This window comes from Epithele typhae (assembly GCF_022376455.1).
Source record: "Epithele typhae strain CBS 203.58 chromosome Unknown BXZ73scaffold_19, whole genome shotgun sequence".
In the NCBI taxonomy this organism is placed as follows: Eukaryota; Fungi; Basidiomycota; class Agaricomycetes; order Polyporales; family Epitheliaceae; genus Epithele; species Epithele typhae.
In genome coordinates this window covers 33,858-48,126 of record NW_025954210.1, presented here as the reverse complement: position 1 = coordinate 48,126, position 14,269 = coordinate 33,858, and the positions used below count along the sequence as shown (strand labels likewise).

Genomic DNA, 14,269 nt, shown 5'->3' with positions numbered 1-14,269 from the left:
CTTCCCCTCCCAGTAGTAGGCAACCGAGGGGTTAAACGAGTGGAGGGGCGGAGAAAGGAGCGACAAGAGCAGCTTCGCTGGCGAAGGCGACGCAGGGAAAGGTGCGAGCTGAGGGGCGAAACCGCAGGAATGACCACTGCGACGTCTTGTATACCGTGTCCGTGGTCTGCAGCGGCCCACAAGCTCGGGGCACCCGCAGAAGGGTGCTTCACATGGAGAACGAAATCGGATATCAGTATCTGTCATTGACGAAGTGATCGGGTGTGCGGGAGTGATCGCAAGCTGTGGGATGTGGGCCACGAATACGCCGGGTGCGTATATGCGGAGTATCTCATGGCCATATGCGCCCAGTTCTGAACGCAGGAGGTCAGACAATGCATGGAAGGACTTACTGGCCCGTCCTCCGCGACGAAGGGTTTACAGAGGCGAGGGGCGGTATCATTGGGCGATGTCCACTCGAAAAGGATCAGGCAGAAGCGCAGGTGGGCTAGAGATTGACTTGTGTGTGAACGAAAGCGGGATGTCAACAACGAAGGAAAGGGCTACCTACTTCTCAGCAAGTGCCGTGAGAGCGGTCAGTCGTTGGGGCACTAGTCTGCGTTGGCTTCTTTCGGCTTCATCCGCCCTAGGACTCTGAGAAACATATGACCGCCGTCACGGATTGTCGTTCTGGGGGCAGAGAAGATACCGGCGGAGGAATGTTCGGGATTGGCGGTCGTTGGCGTGGACGATCAATGGGTCGGAAGAGGCGCCGCACGCTCAGCCGATTGACATGGCGCCCATCTCCGGCCGGCCTTGTCCGGCATTCCGGCACCCGACGTCATCCTTTCGCTGCAGACTCGAGAGTCGACAACGTACGTTCGACGTCTGCAGCCTCTGTGGGATCGCGTAGGACACTATAGGGCTCTTAGGTCCCTTCCAATAAGAGACGACATCTCGTTTCGAACAGTTCACGACGAACAGTCACCGAAGATATGAGCAATTGCATACGGCAACGATGGTGCAGAATTGATCGCGCTAAAATACATTGCGACTCTTCTCTTCCTTCCTCTTACACATTTCCTATCAAGCAAGTAGACGTCGCGCAGCACTTTTAGAGCTTCGCGGTAGAGACCGCCTCGAGGTAGCGCTTCTCCGCCTCGTCGAAGTTGATCACCTTCCAGATCGCGTTGAGGTACTGCGCCGGAGAAGCCCGTGGGTGAGTGGAACGAAGCGCAGCGCAAACAACGGGTACTCACGTCGACCTTGACGTTGAGGTACTGGAGGTAGAACGCGTGCTCCCAGACGTCGACGCCGATGATGGGGACGTGCGTCAGGAGCGGGTCCTGGTTCGCCGTCGTCGTGATCTCAATGACCTTCGTCGCCGGGTTGTAGCCCTGCATGCGCACCGACATGTGATTGAGTGATCTTCGTAAGCGGAGGCGCGGGTGAGTATACTTACGAGCCAGCCCCAGCCGGAGCCCTGGATGGAGGCCGTGGTGGTGTTGAACTCCTTAACGAAGGCCTCGTATGAGCCGAACTGCTTGGCGATCGCGTCCTTGAGCGGGCCATCGCGGAGGGCGCCACCGTTGCCCTTGCCCTCAGAGGACGCGGGCGCGAGGTTCTTCCAGAAGAGCGAGTGGTTGATGTGCCCTGGGCGCCGCCGTTCAATCGCGCGTGCCGACTGAGGAGCTAGAATAGAGGACTCACCACCGCCGTTGAACCTGAGTGCTGCCTGAAGGGCGATGCGCTCCTTGGGGGAGGAGGCCTTGGCGTAGGCCTGCTCAGCAGCGTTGAGCGAGTTCACGTACGTCTGGTGGTGCTTCTTGTGGTGGAGCTCCATGATCTGCTTCGAGATGAAGGGCTCGAGCGCATCGTAGGGGTAGGGGAGGTCGGGGAGAACGTGGGCCATGGTGTGCAGTCGGTGTAGTGGGAACTGGAGAGCGTAGCTTGGGCGAACGTCCCTATTTATCGCTGCAATCGAGACCATCGCACAGACGCCCTCCCGACCGGTGATGTAATCCTGTCGCCATCACGTGCGCGGGACCCGCCGTCGGCCGACGCGGCCGCCGCCGCGTCCTCGTCGGATTTGACCCCGAGCTCATCGTCGGGAGTAGCGACGACCAATTTCCCCACCAGTGCATCCGCCCGCGATCCGGCGCTGCCCAAGTCCCCGGAGAGGCATAAGAACTCGCGGTAAGTCGAAGTGGATTTGTCAGGCAGTGAGGCAATGACAACTCACGATTGCGTGTAATCTCCAGCGCATTCTAGGAGATGGCCGTAGACAGCAAGGTTGAAGCGGGAATTCCAATCCCATCCTCCTGCAAGGCTTCAGGCTTCGAAAACCGTCAAGGTAATCGCGTCGCACTCTCGGGGCCTCCATGTACAACAGAAAGGGATTTGCAGTCAGCCCGTCAGTCAGTCGCACTTAGCGCATACCAGCACGTCCCTGGCTGAGCGCTGAGCACCGGACGCGGTCTTTGGATGATCAGGACAAACCGGAAAGAATGTGAGCAATCTTGGTAGATGTGGCATATACGTACGTTAGTAGTATCGAGCCCACGGCGAGAGCGCGGGGAGCCGGGAGTACCGAGGAGTACCGCTGGGACGGCTGTCAAAGACTGGACATCACGCAAATTCAACGCCGGGCGGTCCCCTCTTCCTTCTTCAGCCTCTCGTCCGGGCGCCCTGCTCAGACGACAAATAACAGCCTCCCGCATGATCCGTGGTCGCCGGTCGGTGCTGGCTTCAGCACGCACTCTCAGACTTCTCTCGTACCCTAAGAAGCACACCAGCTGTGCAGACGTGAGGTGACTGCGCCGATCACAATTCATTGCTCTTCGAGGCCTCTGACGCTCATCACCAATATACTTTCCAGCTCAACTCACATCGTGTAATGGCAGACCACACATCACTGTCCTGAGCATCCGACATCAACACACGGCTCCGGGGTTGTTAAAACCCGGCCACCCCGCGCGCGCGCAGAACGCCCCTCCCCCCGCTCCTGCGCCCGTTCCCCGACTCACTCCTTCACCTCCACGCTCCTTACTACCGACTGTCCGTCGCTGACGCGATGCGGCGGCTCGTTCTTAATGCTGTCTTTCTTTTATGTTTCCTTTCTTGTGCTGTCGTCAAAGGAGAAATCGTCAAGGACAACGACCCGGGGATGGTGTACAGCGGATTCTGGCTAGCAGACGGCTCGCCAAACGCACTTGGGAACCACGAGACATGGACGAACCAGTCGGGGGCGAGCGTATACTATGACTTCACCGGTGCGTACGATCCCTCGTGCTTGACGCTAGCTTTTTTGACGCGTGTGCGCCGTACTCTAGGGACGCAGGTGAAGGTTTACGCGACTAGGCGTCCAGTTGGCACGTATATGACCCTCGTCTCCTTCACGATCGATGACGACCAGCCGATGATGTGGGATACGACGGATCCGGTGGAGCAAGAGACGTTCAACACATTGGTCTACACCTCGAACACGCTCCCGGCGGGCCAGCATCGCATCGAGATGCAGAACCTCGGCTCAATCTTCTGGTTGGTATATCTCGACGTTACAACTTCCGATATTACGCCACTGCCTATAAACCCGCCATCGTCCAGCACCACGACTACGAGCAGCAGCACTACGAGCCAAAGTACGACATCGACATCGACCTCGACCGCGATACCAACGAAGCCGGCGTCTGTGTCCTCCACGTCCTCACAGTCCCTTTCCTCTCCCACCTTTCCATCATCGGTCTCTTCAACGATGTCTGCTTCTCCCACCTCATCCGATTCTTCCCAAGTCACAATAGCTGAAGGGTCTACCGATGGTACTTCGCAGAGTCCTTCTTCGCCTACAGTCACCGCCCAGTCAAATGTGAATACTTCCCCTCCCACAAGATTAGCTTCTCGTACACCCTTAATTGTTGGCATTGTCGCTGGACTCCTGGGCGTAATATCGCTCCTTGCTGCCTTCTTCCTGTACTACCGCATGCGACGCACGAAGGCACACCCCTCCGATCGTCTCGAATCACCGCCCCCTGAACCTGAACGCAAGCCTTCATCTGCAGAGGCGTCTTTCGGTAAGTCCTCGTACTCGTCATTCCACCAGCGTATCTCACGCGCTTGTCAAGCTGCAGACGCGCACGGATCGCTTCACGCGAGCGTCCATGTGCAGCCTCCGACGAAAGACGCGCCCCCGCTCGCCCCGCCCGCGCGTCCGTACGACACGCGCGCGTCCTCCCCCTCCGAGTCAGACCACGGTCCCCACTACCCATCCGGCACGAGCTCGAACGTCTCGCGGACGCAGTACCTGAGCTACGCTCCCGTCGCCACTAGCGCCCCTCCGCCGTCGCCGCACGCACGCCCGCTGCCGTCCCGTCCCTCGCCCGTGCCCGACGTGCCGCCGCCGCCGTTCTCGCCCACGACACCTCTCGGGAACGCGCGCCCGTTCGGTGGCGTCTCTGCCTACACCACGGTGGACGACAAGAGCGCGTACATGGTGCGTCGGGCGCGCGACGGGGGCGTGCGCGTCGCGGGAGGCACTCCGGACGGGTCCGAGAGCGGGTGGGTGTCATCCGAGTGGGACGACGCGGCGGGCGGGCGCGAAGCCGAGAACGAAACGCTGCCGCCGCGATACCGAAGATACGAAGAAATCGCGGAGACGTGTGGTGGGCAGTCGTAGGACGCTAGGTGGATGGGCGAAGACTGGGTCCGCGCAGGTGGAATTTGCGAGATTTGTTGTTCTTTGCCGCCGCGATGACTTGGTTGATCCGTCTGTCTCCGTTTTTAATATCAACGATTCATTGCCTGCGAGGAGGTCACAGACGGAGGGCGGTTCGCCCATATTTGCGTGCCCAGCCTCGGCCAAGCGCGGCGCGCCAAGCAAGCAGCCGCCCGCCGTGGCAACTGGGGTTGTGACGCACTTATAATCGTGGACATCACGCGCACCACGCCTTCTCCTCTCACCCCCACGTCGCCATGCTCGTCCTCCCCGCGGCGGGTCTCGCGCTCCTCGCCGCGCTGCCGCTGCGAGCGGCGGCCAGCTCGCGCTCGATTCAGGCCGACAACACGAGTCTGGTCACGAACGGGAGCTGGGTCAACGACGGCTCGGATATCTTCGGCGAGCGCCAGCTCTCGACCAACCAGACCGGCGCCTCCGTTGCGCTCATCTTCACAGGCGAGTCACACAGTCGTGACGCTCCGCCTCAGTTCTGACCCGCCTTCGTCCTCCGTGCTGTATTTCCGTCTGCTGCTGCGCGCGCACAGGCTTGCAGGTACAGGTCTTCGCCGCGCTGCCCCAGGGCTCCGCGACGGCTACGAACGTCTCGTTCGCCATCGACGGCGGCAAGCCCACGTTCTGGATCGTCTCCACGAACGACGACATCCAGGCGGACAACAACGTCCTCGCGTTCAACTCGACCACGCTCAACCCTGGCGCGCACCGGATCGTCGCGACCAACTTCGGCGCCGCGTTCCACCTCGTGTCGCTCAACATCACCACCTCGCTCGTCCGTGCCGTCTCCCTCACGCTCATCTCGGGCACAGTGCGGCGCAGCTGACCGCCCTTCGGATCCGCAGAACACGACTCCCGACAGCTCCGACAGCTCCGACTCCTCCGACTCGAGCACGGACCCTGCGCTGTCGGGCTCGGGCGGCGGCGGCATCCTGCACAACAAGACGGCGTCGATATACCTCTTCACCTTCGTCGGCGTCGCGATCCTGCTCGTCGCGATCGCCAGCGCGTGCTTCGTCTCCCACCGCCGGCGGAAGCGCCGCGCGGCCGCGGCCGGGCCCGTGGACGGCGCGGGTAAGAACTGGGTCATGGAGCACTATCTCGGCCTGAACAAGGTCAAGGCGTCGCACATCGCCGTCGTTGAGGCTCCTGCTGCTGCGAAGAGGCCGTCGCGACAGGGGTCCCGCGGTACGTGTGTCCTGCGTGTGCGGTCCCCTCGGGAAAGCTGACTTGAGCAGGCCAGGACATCGAGATGGGGACGGGCGTCGCGACTTCGCTGTCCAAGTCGTCGCGCGCGAGGGCACAGTTGTCGCCGGAAGACAACGCGCCCGCGGTGGAGGCGGGATCGATCGAGGACGGGTCGCAGGAGGATCTCGTGCCGCACTCAAAAGGTGTGAGGTAGCGCGCCGATCTCGCTCGATACTCTGTATTCAAACCGGAGCTGTATCATCGATTGTCATGTCTTCACGGAGGCCATATCGGTGTGTGATGACACCTCGGGGACAAGAAAGATGGCCCGCAGAAGCTCCTGAGGACGCTGACCGCACGTGATATGTGAGCGCAACATCCACCTTCTCCGTGAACTTTGCACGTCTGACGCTGTCAGAACTTGCACGGAGCCCACTTCGCCGAGCCTCATGTTTTCCGGGGCCGCAAGATCGGCGGTAGTCCCCCGAAGCATCAGGCCTCGGTTGAGGTATCTTTTCTTCGCAAGAGGAGGGTTGACATGGATGGCAAGGCGCTCCAGCTGTGCCTGGGCTGCGTGGAGTGGGGTGCGGTGCAGACGCGGAGGACAGCGGGCAGTGGTACGGCATCTCCGAAGGTCAAACCGAGCGATGGGCCACCGGATCGAGCGCGTTCGCGCTTTGTTTCGCGTCCCCAGCTGGACTCTGCCTATCGCCCGACCCCTCCTCCGGCGTTCCATTTTCAGATGCGTCCCTCGATGGCGACAGTGCCGGCCGGGATGATGTACCCTCACGGGTATCACGTTTACGAGCCTAGGTAGTCTAGTTGATGTTCGGTGCGCGTCCTTTGTGGCCCATGATAACAAAGCGATTGCATGTATGTCGAGTCTTGTTGAAGATACGCGCGGAAGCGCCGGCTACGATTAGATTAGATTACGCTATGCGTTCGGATGATACCTTTGTAGTTCCTTATCTCTTAGTTCAGTCTATCACGCCTTACGATACTCTTAGGTCTTTGTTCTTGTCATGTACTATTTACAGCGCGCGCGCATACAGCGCTAATCAAGCTTCGTTTTCCCTTCCCCGAACCTGCGCGAACTTCTACAGGTTATGAGCCCTGCTTCGTTCTAAAGCAGTATCCACTCAGCCTCTTATACACACCTTAGCTTGACATCTCCACTCACTATGACTTCCAACACCGACAAGATCAACTCGTTGCTCCGGGCGAAGATTGAGCCACTCTCGGGATCGAGCGACTATCCCCGGTGGCGTCGGCAATTCTCAGGGCTTCTCAAACTCGCGAAGATCTCGGACATCGTCCTCGGTCACGAGACGCGCCCGAAGCTAGCCGACGACAGGAGCAACAGAGCCGACGTCGAAGCCTGGGAAGACAAAGACCTCGCGGCGCTTGTCGGTATGCAACTCAAGCTCGGGACGGCGGCCGCGGCGCTTGTATCGGACGCGGATACGAGCCACGACGCCTGGATGAAATTGGAGAAGAACTATCAAGTACGCGGCGTGGGACGCATCATCGAGATCAAGAGGAAGATGATGAACTCACAATACTCTGATGGGGAGGACGTGGACGAGTGGGTGCAGAGGATGGGTGTGTGGCGGTCGGAGTTAGCGGACATGAACCGGACGATCTCAAACGATGAGTTCTCACTTCTGCTTCTCTGCGCACTCCCGGAGTCTTGGCGCGGCTTCACGAGCTCGATTCAAGAGAGCGCGCTCCAAGACCCGGACACCATCATCGGATCAATACGCGATCACGGAGCGCGCACTCACGCAACCGAGGCCGCGTTCCTGGCGAAGCAAGGTGGGACCGGCGGGAAGCGGAGCGGCGGGCCGCCGCACTGCTGGAAGTGTGGGAAGGTCGGGGTGCAGAGGGATTGCCCGAACCATCGTCCGTGGGGCGGTGGCAAAGGGAAAGAAAGGGAGACGGGAAAGGATGAGAAGGCGTTGACGGCGAAGGAGAAGAAAGGGAAGGCGGAGGAGAGTTCGGACGATGAAGGATACGCCTACGCTCTCATCGAGACGGGCGCCACGATCAACGAGGTCGCGCTTACCGCTATGAGCGCCGGCGCATGGATCGCGGACACCGGCACCACATCGCACGTCGCGCGCGAACGGCGCCTCTTCACCACCTACTCACCCGTCACTGGCAAGTACCTCCAAGGCGCCGGAACCACCCCCATCCTCGGTCGCGGAACCATACGTTTCACTTACAAGCACGACGGGAAGACTACCACCGTCGACCTGCTTGACGTCATCCACGCACCCGGCATTCCGCACAATCTCATCTCGATCGGTCGCGTCGAAGCGGCCGGACACACGGTTCAACTAGCCGGCGGGGAGATCAAATTCCTCAACCGGAAGGGGCGCGCTTACGCCTCTGGACGCCGCGGGGGCGGCTACCTTTACGAAATGGACGGAGCGCCGGAGATTCCGGAGGTATCGTACCCGGGCGCTGTTTCCAGACCTATCCGCAAACGAACTTACGACGAATGGCACGCCATACTAGGGCACCCGGGCTTGAAGGTCGTGGACACGATGATGCGGAAGGAACTGGTGGACGGACTGGTGGTGGACAAGGGGACACCCGCGCAGGAGCAGTGCGAAGCGTGCGTACAGGGGAAGCAGACGGTGGCACCATATCCGGCGGCGTCGGAGACGGAGGTGGGAGTGATCGGGGAGTTGATCGTGCTGGACACGTGGGGACCGGCCCGGACGGAGGGGATAGGACACGAGCGCTACGCATGGGTGTTCACCGACGTGCACTCGCGTATGTCGGAAGCGGCTTTCGGGAAGGAGAAGTCTGAAATCAAATCACATTTCCACGAATACCGCATGCGCCTGCAAACTCTCCACGGCGTCACCATCAAACGCGTCCGCTTCGACAACGCGAAGGAGTTCCTCGGGGGAGAGTTCGGCGCTTACCTCAAGGAACACGGCATCACGATCGAGACTACCGCACCCGAGTCTTCTGGCCAGAACGGGATTGCCGAGCGCGTCTTCCGGACCACCTTGGAGCGGTCGCGCGCCATGCGCATCGCTGCCGATCTACCCAAGTTCCTATGGCCACAAGCCTTCGCACATGCCATCTTCCTGAAGAACATCCTCCCGACTCGCGCACTCAAGGACAAAACACCCTACCAAGTGTGGCACAAGCGGAAGCCCGACGTCTCCGAACTCCACGCCTGGGGTGCCGAGTGCTGGGTTCTCACGTCAGCAACGAAGCGATCAAAGCTTGATCCGAAATCGGAACCGATGCGCTTCGTCGGGATGGCTCCGGGGAGCAAAGCCTGGCTATACTGGGACAGGCACGCGCGGCGGATCGGAAAGTCACGCAACTTGGTCTTTCGCGTACGGAAGCCCACTCCGCCCGCGGACGAGGACGAGGACGTATGGGAGTACATGGAGTACTTCGCCCAGCCGCTCGAGGGGGAGGATGTGGAGTCTGGCGAGCGTCAGGACGAAGAAGAAGGGGGAGAACCCCGAGGAGACGCGGACCGGACACCCGCACCCGAACTCGCGATCGCGCCCGCGCCTGAACTCGCGCCCGCGCCTGCGCCTGCGCCCGCGACCGCGCCTGCGCCCGCACCTGCGCTCGCGCCCACGCTCGCGCCCGCGCCCGTACCGGAGGTCCCGCGTCGCGCGTCGCGATTGGCAGGCAAGCCACGCCTAGACTACAAGGCACTTGCGCACAACGGCGAACGCGTCCCCATCACCGACGAAGCACTCATCACGTGCTTACTCTCACTCTTCGGCGTTGAAGGGGGAGCGGGGAACGTCATCGAGCCGCGCAACTTGAAGGAGGCGCGCGCACAACCGGAGTGGCCAGAATGGAGGCGCGCGATGGAGAGCGAGCTCGCGCAACTCATCAGACTTGGGGTCTTCGAGATGGTGCAGCTACCGGAAGGGCGGAGGACAATAGGATGCCGCTGGGTCTATCGCCTGAAGGTCAACGCGGAGGGCATCATCCTTCGATTCAAGGCACGGCTGGTCGCGCTCGGGTACAGCCAAATCTTCGGGCTGGACTTCTTCGACACATACGCGCCAGTCGTGCGAATGGATGCACTTCGGGCCTTGATCGCGATCGCAGTGCACAAGCGACTCATCATTCGGCAATTCGACGTCGTCGGCGCTTACCTCAATGCCGACCTCCAGGAGGAGATCTACATGTGCCAGCCCCCGGACTTTGAGGACGGGACCACGAACGTGCTCAGCTTGAAGAAGCTCCTCTACGGACTCAAGCAAGCCGCCAATGTCTGGAACATACACATCGACGGGGCACTCGTACAGGACATGAAGTTTATTCGCACTGAACCGGATCAGTGCGTCTATGTCCGGCCCGGCGGCGAGCACGGCATCGGACTGCACGTGGACGACATGGTGGCTGTGGCTCCGAACGAGGCGGAGATGGACGCGATCAAAGAAGGTCTCGAGCGTCACTACGAGATCACGGATCTAGGCGAGCCGCGTCTACTCCTTGGACTTGAAATCTCGCGCCCTATCGGATCACCTGACGACCTCACGCTGCGACAGACGAACTACCTACGTCGCGCGCTTGAAGCACACCACATGTCAGAGTGTACACCGGTGAAGACGCCGATGGACCCGAACGTCAAGCTCCTGAAGACGAGCGAGGATGAGGAGGTGACCCCCGCACAAGTCCATGAGTACCAATCAGCGATCGGTACCTTGATGTACGCGGCACTCGGCACGCGACCGGATCTCGCGTACGCCGTACAGGCGCTGTCCCAATTCTGCTCGCGCCCCGGCCCAGTGCATTGGACGGCCCTCAAGCACGTCTTCCGCTACATCAAGGGGACACTCGACTACGGTATCACTTACCACGCGCAGGGGGAGCTGGTAACGAAAGTGGCGTACCAGCACTTGCGCCTCGAAGGGTACACCGACGCGGACTGGGGCGCTAATCCGGTGGACCGGCGATCAATCTCAGGATACGCGTTTCTGATCGCCGGTGGACTTGTCGCATGGAGCTCGAAGAAGCAAGCGGTAGTAGCGCTATCGTCGACGGAGGCAGAGTACATGGCGGTGTCGTACTGCGCGCGACACACGATCTGGATGCGCGCACTTCTCGCAGCGCTGTATCTGAAGCAGGAGGACGCGACGGACCTCAATGCGGACAATCTCTCAGCCATCGCGCTCTCCAAGAACAACGTGCATCACGCGCGTACCAAGCATATCGACATCCGGCATCACTTTATTCGCGAATGCGTAGAAGCCGGTACTATCAAACTGAAGCACGTACCTACGGAGGACAATGTCGCGGACATGTTCACGAAGCCGCTTCCACGCGACCGCTTCCACATGCTGCGGCGGCAACTCGGGATCCTCTCAGACGCCGAGTTGAGGGGGAGTGTTGAAGATACGCGCGGAAGCGCCGGCTACGATTAGATTAGATTACGCTATGCGTTCGGATGATACCTTTGTAGTTCCTTATCTCTTAGTTCAGTCTATCACGCCTTACGATACTCTTAGGTCTTTGTTCTTGTCATGTACTATTTACAGCGCGCGCGCATACAGCGCTAATCAAGCTTCGTTTTCCCTTCCCCGAACCTGCGCGAACTTCTACAAGTCTTGTCCAGATCCCAGCGACAAGAGCGAGTGCGGGGCTCGTTGCTCGAGGTCCCGCAGGGTACAACCGTTGTCGGCTTTTCTGTCGTTTGGCCCCAACAGCGACCCGTGAACGTATGGCCCCAGAGGGAACGACCTCGCGCGGAAGTTGCTGTCTGTGTTTGGCGCTGGACCGGGCCGTCCTTCGGACTTCCGCCCGACACTCGCGGCGGCAAAGCTCCCACTTTCTCCACTCGCTCTCTACAACAAGCCATCTCCGATATCGCCCATCATCCTCTCCAGCTTCGATGCGAGGCCTCCTCCTTGTCCTCGCCGAGCCTGGCACCTCCGTTCCTGTGGCCGAATTCAACGACTGGTACGACGACGAACACGTCCCCCTGCGCATCCCCATCCCGGCCTTCCACACCTGGTCCCGCTGGGTAGCTCTCGACAACCACAAACCCAGCTACCTCGCCTGCTACAACCTCACCGATCCCGATGCGATCAACCAACCGCCGTACTCCGATCTCGCCAACACCCGCAGCGAGCGCGAGACGTCCATCCTCGCCCGCATCGCCCTCCTCGACCGGCGTGGCTACTCCTCCCTCCCCGTCCCGATTCCCCCAAAGCCGGACTACGACCCCCATTCTCCGGGGCCGTTTATCGCCGTCATCTTCTCCCACGTCGCGCCCGACCACGAGGAGGATCTGAACCGGTGGTATGACGAGGAGCACGTCGCGGCGATCGCGAAGACGCCGAGCTGGGTGCGCTCCACGCGCTTCGTCTACCGCGACGGCGGCGTTTTTGGCACAGACGACTCGCTTAAGCCCAATGGCGAAGAGCCCGCCAAGTATCTCGCCGTCCACGAGTTCAGCGCCGACGGCTTCGACCAGACGGAGGAGATGAAGGCGGCGCTGTCGACGCCGTGGTCGCAAAGGATCTTCGCGAGCGCGCTGTTGATGGAGGTGCGGCATTTCAAGCTTCTGCGGACGTGGAAGAGGGACTGAGAGGCAGCGGAGTTGGCGCGGACGGCGTGGGGCCTCTACGATGTGAGTCCTGCCTAGGTCATCTTGCGTGCCCCCACCACTACGTTTTCTCAATCCTGTGATATCAGCACGTATGCGGTGTATCACCTGTAATTTTATCATTTCCCTTCACTCGGCAAACCGCTGTATGTCGTGTAATCCCTGACCCAAAGGTGTGGGTAGTGAGTCCCGTCTGGATCTCGGTGCAGAACATGATGCTCATGGATGCTATCGGATACGGGCCTTTGCCCGCTTTCCTCGTCTACCCTTATTGGCAGAGTCCAGTGCCTACGTTTCTCAAAGGGCGTCCGTATCCGACACGCTCTTTACCTCAGAAACGCTTCGCTCTCCACGCACTCTTCACGTATGATCAGACGAGCGGGGCCGTTCTCCGCGCTCGACCTCGTCCCGGGCTGCGCTAATACCTCCACGCTCACATACGAACCTCGAACGAAAAGTAGCGGGTCTTCCCATCCCTCTCCGGAGATCAAGACCAGCAATCGCGGTCTGCCCTCGACTTCCTCCGCGCCCTTCCTCCCCGACGCTTCTGTGCGCCACCCAACCGCGCGCGATGGGTGTGTCTGGGGCCTACATCAACGAGCGGACCCAGAGGAGGACCACACGTGGGCGCAGGTCGCGCGCGTGTCCGGCTGCTGGGCTCGCTTTCCAGCTGATCACTGTCAGGTCCGATACCCATGTCAGTGCTCACGCGCAGTGCCCCATTTCCCTTCTCTGTCACCTTCATGCTGACGCGTCGATAGCCCGTATCCCTCCAATCCAGACGGCGCTGCATTCCGTGCCTGCCACGCTCGCCGACCTACCGTTGGTCTGCGTTCGGGTGCCGTGCGTACATGGATTTCCGCCGATACTGCTGTCCCTGACCATGGATCATGGCCTCCGCAAGGAGGTCGCCGGCGTGCGAGCAGTGTGCGCGGTCCCCGCGCTGCTCGTCGACGCGCTCCCTACGCTGCACCTCCCCCAGGCCGCTCGCGCTCGCGGTACTCTGGTCTCTCGCGCTTCCCGACACCGAGCCCGCTGAATTAGACGGTGTAGTCGCTGGAGATGGGTGGTGGATGATCGAGCATGATGGGGATGGAAGGAGGATATGAGAGGTGTGGCGCGAGTTGGGGGAGTGGGCGAAGGTGGTCGTGGAGAGCGTGGGGTTTGGTCCGGTCGATATCAGGTTTGGAGGTGCGTGGAACCGTGCATGCATGGAAGAAGGCTCGATGGGCTGACGGTTGCGCGTTGTAGATTTCTTCGCGGCGCTAGCTTGATTGCATGCATTGTCACAATCTGTGCGATGAGACAGAGCTCACGTTGCACACTGCTTGAGTGTGCGCGCGTTTTTAACGTTATGAGAGCGCAGTGTAACTAATTGAAGTCGCGCTCACAGGGATAATGGTATGTAGAAGTTTGAAATATCCAAGTCCGATATGTCGTCACATTCGGCGCGTGGCAACCCGCCAGTCCGACCGTCCCGCAACGACAACGCGCGTACAAACCATGCTGTCGACCTCATTCCACATTGGTGCCAACTTGGGCGTTCACGACAGGGCGCCTTCGCGAAGGCTTTCAGCGCACATCGTCGACATCGGAGGGGGTATGTTGTACTTCTCCCTCAACAACAATTTGGCTCATTTCTATGTGCTTGTGCTTTTACAGCCACGGATATCGGTCATACCCTGTGATGTAGATCTCGGAGATTGTTTCCGCAAGGAGGCGTCGTCATCGGCGCCTCTTCCAGTACGCGCTATCACGGAGCTGGCTCCGCGCCC

General features: G+C 60.4%; 4 protein-coding genes across 4 annotated transcripts; 3 read left to right on the top strand and 1 right to left on the bottom strand.

The window, feature by feature from the left end:
• Positions 1 to 1,093: 1,093 nt before the first annotated feature.
• Positions 1,094 to 1,891, bottom strand: BXZ73DRAFT_89568 (manganese superoxide dismutase; the record flags this gene model as incomplete). The annotated part of the gene is made up of 4 exons (XM_048025336.1): positions 1,094 to 1,177; positions 1,239 to 1,376; positions 1,442 to 1,632; positions 1,690 to 1,891. 4 exons carry the CDS (start codon positions 1,889 to 1,891, stop codon positions 1,094 to 1,096), a joined length of 615 nt encoding a protein of 204 aa, XP_047878567.1.
• Positions 1,892 to 3,052: 1,161 nt separating this feature from the next.
• Positions 3,053 to 4,651, top strand: BXZ73DRAFT_45769 (uncharacterized protein; the record flags this gene model as incomplete). The annotated part of the gene is made up of 2 exons (XM_048019566.1): positions 3,053 to 3,251; positions 3,312 to 4,651. The coding sequence occupies 2 exons, from the start codon at positions 3,053 to 3,055 to the stop codon at positions 4,649 to 4,651; spliced, it is 1,539 nt and encodes a 512-aa protein (XP_047878566.1).
• Positions 4,652 to 4,947: 296 nt separating this feature from the next.
• BXZ73DRAFT_100641 (uncharacterized protein) lies at positions 4,948 to 6,104 on the top strand (the record flags this gene model as incomplete). Its single annotated transcript, XM_048014632.1, has 4 exons — positions 4,948 to 5,161; positions 5,236 to 5,513; positions 5,548 to 5,890; positions 5,941 to 6,104. The coding sequence occupies 4 exons, from the start codon at positions 4,948 to 4,950 to the stop codon at positions 6,102 to 6,104; spliced, it is 999 nt and encodes a 332-aa protein (XP_047878565.1).
• A 5,673-nt stretch (positions 6,105 to 11,777) lies between these two features.
• BXZ73DRAFT_45801 (uncharacterized protein) lies at positions 11,778 to 12,476 on the top strand (the record flags this gene model as incomplete). The annotated part of the gene is made up of 1 exon (XM_048019574.1): positions 11,778 to 12,476. The coding sequence occupies one exon, from the start codon at positions 11,778 to 11,780 to the stop codon at positions 12,474 to 12,476; it is 699 nt and encodes a 232-aa protein (XP_047878564.1).
• Positions 12,477 to 14,269: the final 1,793 nt, after the last annotated feature.